General features: G+C 47.2%; 1 protein-coding gene across 1 annotated transcript in view; it reads left to right on the top strand.

Moving 5' to 3' along the window:
• Nucleotides 1-3980, top strand: part of LOC104512723 (receptor-type tyrosine-protein phosphatase F-like) — a gene marked incomplete at its 3' end in the record, with an annotated part of 98308 nt that extends 94328 nt beyond the window's left edge. The window contains exon 4 of the mRNA XM_010155815.1: nt 3792-3980. Within this exon, the coding sequence (XP_010154117.1) occupies nt 3792-3980 (189 nt within the window). The remainder of the gene's footprint in view (nt 1-3791) is intronic.
• Nucleotides 3981-4654: the final 674 nt, after the last annotated feature.

The raw sequence follows: 4654 nt of genomic DNA, 5'->3' as shown, positions 1-4654 counted from the left end.
TCCTGTCTTTCCTGCTTCTGCTGCTGTGTAGTCCATGGATGGAATTGGAGCTTGCAGTGCCAAAAAGAATCCTGTTTGTGCCTAGACTTTGCTTGCTCTAACCTAATGCCTGCCTGAGATAACACCCTCTCTGAAAGTATCTGAAACCCCGAAAGAAAAACTGGTTTAGATAGTCTGCACTTGAAAGCCAGTTCGTAGACTGTTCTAATGTGTATTAAAAGCACACTAGCTATCCGTGAATAAAACCAAGTGCTGACAAACTCATTTTCTAGAAGACAGGTATCCACGGATTGGCATGAATAGGAGGATAGCTATTACTGACGAGCTCCGTGTGCAGACAAGTTAGTACAGCTAGCGAGGGCTGGAAGGAGCCGAGGCATGACTGAGCCTCATAATTAGACCTAGATTAGACTTTTGCTGGAGGGGAAGGCAAGGCAAGAACAGCTCTGAACTCCTATCGTCACCTGTAGTCTTTGAACAGAGACATCCCTCGCCATCCCAGGGAAGTCGGCAGCGCCAAGCCGGGCTGGAACGAAGCCCTGCTATCTCTCCAGGAGCATTGCTGACAGGGCAGGTGTGGGCTTGTGCCGGCCTGTGGTGTGACCAGCTCCGGGTTTTCTCCACAGACGCTCTGCTCTAGGAGGGTTCGGCGGGGCTGCCAGAGCCGCAGTACCAGGGGACGACCTGCAGTACTTGAGGTGCCCCGCTCCATGATGGTACGGGCACCTGAGGCCCATGGACCTCGTCTGGAGAGAGCGCACATCCTCCCCTCGAGCTTGAGCCCTGGGCACTGTGCCCTTGGCCCTGTGCAGGTCCCCTGGAGCTACTCCAGAACTAACAGCAGCTGAACCCCCGCCTGCCTGTGTCTGAGGTGCCATCAGAGACCGGCTGTCAGGTTTCCCCGGCATCTCATCACAGCAAATCGCTGCTCTTAAAACGTCAGGGTTGCCTCTACATTTGATTGACAGGGGATCAAACAAGTCCTCGCCGCCTGTGTGTTTTGTAGATGCAGGCATGCCAGTGCTGCTTGTGTGAGTTTTGGTGGTGGCGTGGCCATGGCAGATGGGCAGGTTTCAATCTCCAGGCGTGCGTGGGAACTGGGCTGTACCAGTGCTAGCCCAGGGAACCTGCTGTGACTGACTACCCAGATGCACCGCTTCTCCACTGCTGTCATTTGCCGCTATGGTTTTGGGGATTGTGTGCAGTTAAGGGCGAAGACTGTACACCATGTGAGCCTTGCACGCCTGTCCGTGCCTGTCGGCATCCAGCTCAGGGTCTGCGGCGGAGGGTCATCACGTGGTGGTCACCTGTGCCCTCTGTCCAGGTGTTGAGTGCCCAGCGTTCCCGCCAGGCTCCATAATGGCTTGGGCTTGCAGGATGTGCATGGTATGGGAGCAGCACTGTACACATCTTTGGAATCCAGAAAAGGCTTCATCTAAGGTTTCTAGTGTGGCAGAGGTAGCTTTGCTGCCTGGTCTTTGTGATCAGCATCTCTGTTGCACCCACTGAAGTCACGGTTGGATCATGTAACTTCTGCTGGTCTGTGGCTCATCGCAAACTGCTAATTCTGATCGAACAGTCAGCTCCAGAGCAGCAGGCTGGTCCTGGAACTGTGGATCGGCCGCTGTGAAGGATTTTCTGATCCCTCTCGTTTCTGTGAGCAAAGGATCATTGCAGATAGGAAGAGATTTCTTGCACAAATGCTGGTTTCAGATTTGCTTTTAGCTCTGTGATAAGCCTCCGCGCAGACTTTGGACGAAGTCAACTGCGTGATACTTAGCTCAGTGCATTCTTTGTAAAATCATGAAGAAACCAGAAAAGATTGTCAGTGGTAATCATGGTGATTAGATTAGATCATTTCAGGGTTTCAGCCTCCCCAGAGTAAACATCTGCTTTCAATACCGTAAATAGCAAGATGCTGCACTTTAGGCAAACTTGGCCTCGATCCAAGGGAATGTCATTGTTTACTGCTTTTCCTATATATCTTCCTTTGCTTTTCAATCTATGCCATGCTGTACTTCTGTGTGTACCCTTCCTTTGTTTCTTTTCAGCCATGTAGGAGTATGCATTGTGGTTGCTCAGTATTGAGTGCTTCTGTTGCTTGTTATTGAATGCTAGCTCTGGTGTCATTCCAGTTAAGTGCTATGTACCTTTTGTCTTTGAAAATCAATGGAGAGCAAATTAAAAAAGAACTAGTTTTTGTGGTACCTTTCATTTAAAAAAAAAATCCCATTTATGTTTGTTCATGATGAGAGAGGTTTGTGGGGAGGCCGGTCTGGGAGACAAAATATGGTTTGTGCTTTTAATAAGCATCGGGGAACCGTTTTTTCCTTTAGAAAACCTTGAATGCTTCACAGCCACTCTCATGTAAACAGAAAAACAATATTCCAGGGCATTATTTTGTTTACAGCAGATGTTGCCTGGTGCTACAGAATCTTAATTTGCAAACAAGTCAAGGGTCTTGGGAATTCTCCTGAGATCTTGGGGGGAAATAGGTAAGATGAGCCACCACAGGCCATGTTTGTGCTGCAGGTGTGCATGTACAGGTAGAAGGAAGCACCTGAGGTGGCCTGTTGCTAGTACCTTCCTGCTGGGAGTCAGGGGTATGGTTCCAGATGTGTGGTGATAGCAGGGAGGATCAGACTGCAGCAAGTTCAGACTCCTCTGGGACTTGGGAAGATGCTGAGGTCTTGTTGTTTAAACACTGCAGTGAGCTAGGAGCCTTGCAGAACTGAACTTGGCAAAGAAGGAGGTTTGCTGAAGTTCCCTTAAAACGGGAAAAAACATGCTGAAAATAATTGAGTTTCTGGCGCTTTAAAAGCTTCTTAATGTTCTTCAAGTTCTTTTTTTTCTGCAAAAGTATGTCCTTTTGATTGCAGTTCAGGCTTAGCAGAGTACAGTACATCTTGCCACAGAATGAGTAAATGAGCTCTGTTCTGCAGCTGCTATTGAATGACGATGTTGGAGCATGCCTTGGCTTATCAGTGAGGGCTGCCTAATGTATTCCACCCAGCCTACCTGAGCCTGCTCTGCAGCAGCAAACCCAATTAACTCCTACCTGCTGTATGAATGGTTTTAGCAGTTACGGAGGTGCTTTGTTTTACAGTATTTCAGTAAGACGTGCCAGAGCGTGCACTGGCCGTTTCTCGCACACCTCTTGCTCTCTGCAGCCCAGAAAATGCATCAGGAGCTTGCCACGGCACAGTCTGGTGAGGCGGCTCATGAGCAGAGCGTGGCTCATTAGCTTTACATTCATTAGTTTCTAAAAGCCTTCTGAATCAGATTTGGGGGCATGAGGAAGAGATTTACAGTCTACCCTGCCATTGTGACAGAATGTTCCTAGTCAAAAAAAGATAAAATGGGCCTCTCCGGACCATTCTAAGGGGTTTTATTGTTTAGCTGTTGTTTTTCAAGATGCCTCAAACTATTTGGATTCATGTTTGTCTGTTATCTTCAACTCAGTCCTCCCACAAAAAGGCAAATACCTGCTTTTACTGAATTATTAACAACAATAGATGGAGCTTATGTATCAATGAAAATTATGGACGTTTCCCAAGGCAATTGATTTAAACGGAGTTAAATTTAGTGGAAGCTTCTATTGGTGTAATGAATGCTCATTATAGAGCCTAATGTGCTTTAAGGGCTTGAAAACCTTCTCAGTAGGGAAGTCAGGCTGCTGTTTTCCAGCAGAGGCACAGATGCTGTACCATGGCAGTGCTGTCACCGCAGCCGTACCCCATCGCTGCGCCCAAACATGTCTCTTTAACCTTGCGTGTTTTCTCCTCTTGCAGAAGACCATCTCCCAGCTGGCTTCCCGACCATTGACATGGGCCCGCAGCTGAAGGTGGTGGAAAAGGCCCGCACAGCCACAATGCTCTGTGCTGCCAGTGGTAACCCTGATCCTGAGATCTCCTGGTTCAAGGACTTCCTGCCTGTCGACACTGCAACTAGCAATGGGCGAATCAAGCAGCTCCGCTCGGGTAAGGCAGCAAAGCAAGTAAGCCTTCCCTACCTCCTCACTCTTCCTCCCCTTTCTCTCTACTTGCTGGTGTTACTTTTTCCCCGAAATACAATTCTGAACCCAAATGTGAATTTGATTTGAGCTTGTTTCTTTTACAATATAAAAACAGTTTTCGGAGCTGATCTTCTCTGGCAGGATATCGTGGCTTGTTAAAAGGAGGCATTAGATTGGACATGCCTTTTGGAACATCAGCTGGATTCCTTCTTCGATAGACCGTCTTGACATTGCCCCAAATCCTTGGTAGGCTCAGACATTTCACTACCAACTCAACAGGTCTCTCATACTTTTGAGAGAAGCACAGTGCAGATCAGGACAGTGAGATACTGGTTGAGATTTTACAATCAGTAGTCACTACTACTTCACTCTTTACGTAGACTCTGCAAGACAGTGCTCTGCTTTCTCTTGAGATGTTTATCATTCTTGCTATGTGACACCACAAGAATAAAGAAAATTCCAAGAAGCAGCTATTCTGTGGATTTCAAAGAAAGGTGGACACAGTTTGAAATGTACAATTTCTTTTTGATTTTTTTGTTTGTTTGTTTGATTAGCCAAATACTAGCTTTTGAAATACAGATGCTTAGTTCCTGTGGGTTCTAACCACTAAGAATGCACTCTTTTTAGCAAGGAACTCTT

Source organism: Eurypyga helias, unplaced genomic scaffold (genome assembly GCF_000690775.1).
Source record: "Eurypyga helias isolate BGI_N326 unplaced genomic scaffold, ASM69077v1 scaffold23667, whole genome shotgun sequence".
Classification (NCBI taxonomy): domain Eukaryota; kingdom Metazoa; phylum Chordata; class Aves; order Eurypygiformes; family Eurypygidae; genus Eurypyga; species Eurypyga helias.
The sequence above is the reverse complement of the archived record's forward strand: the minus strand, read 5'-3'. Positions and strand labels throughout refer to the sequence as shown.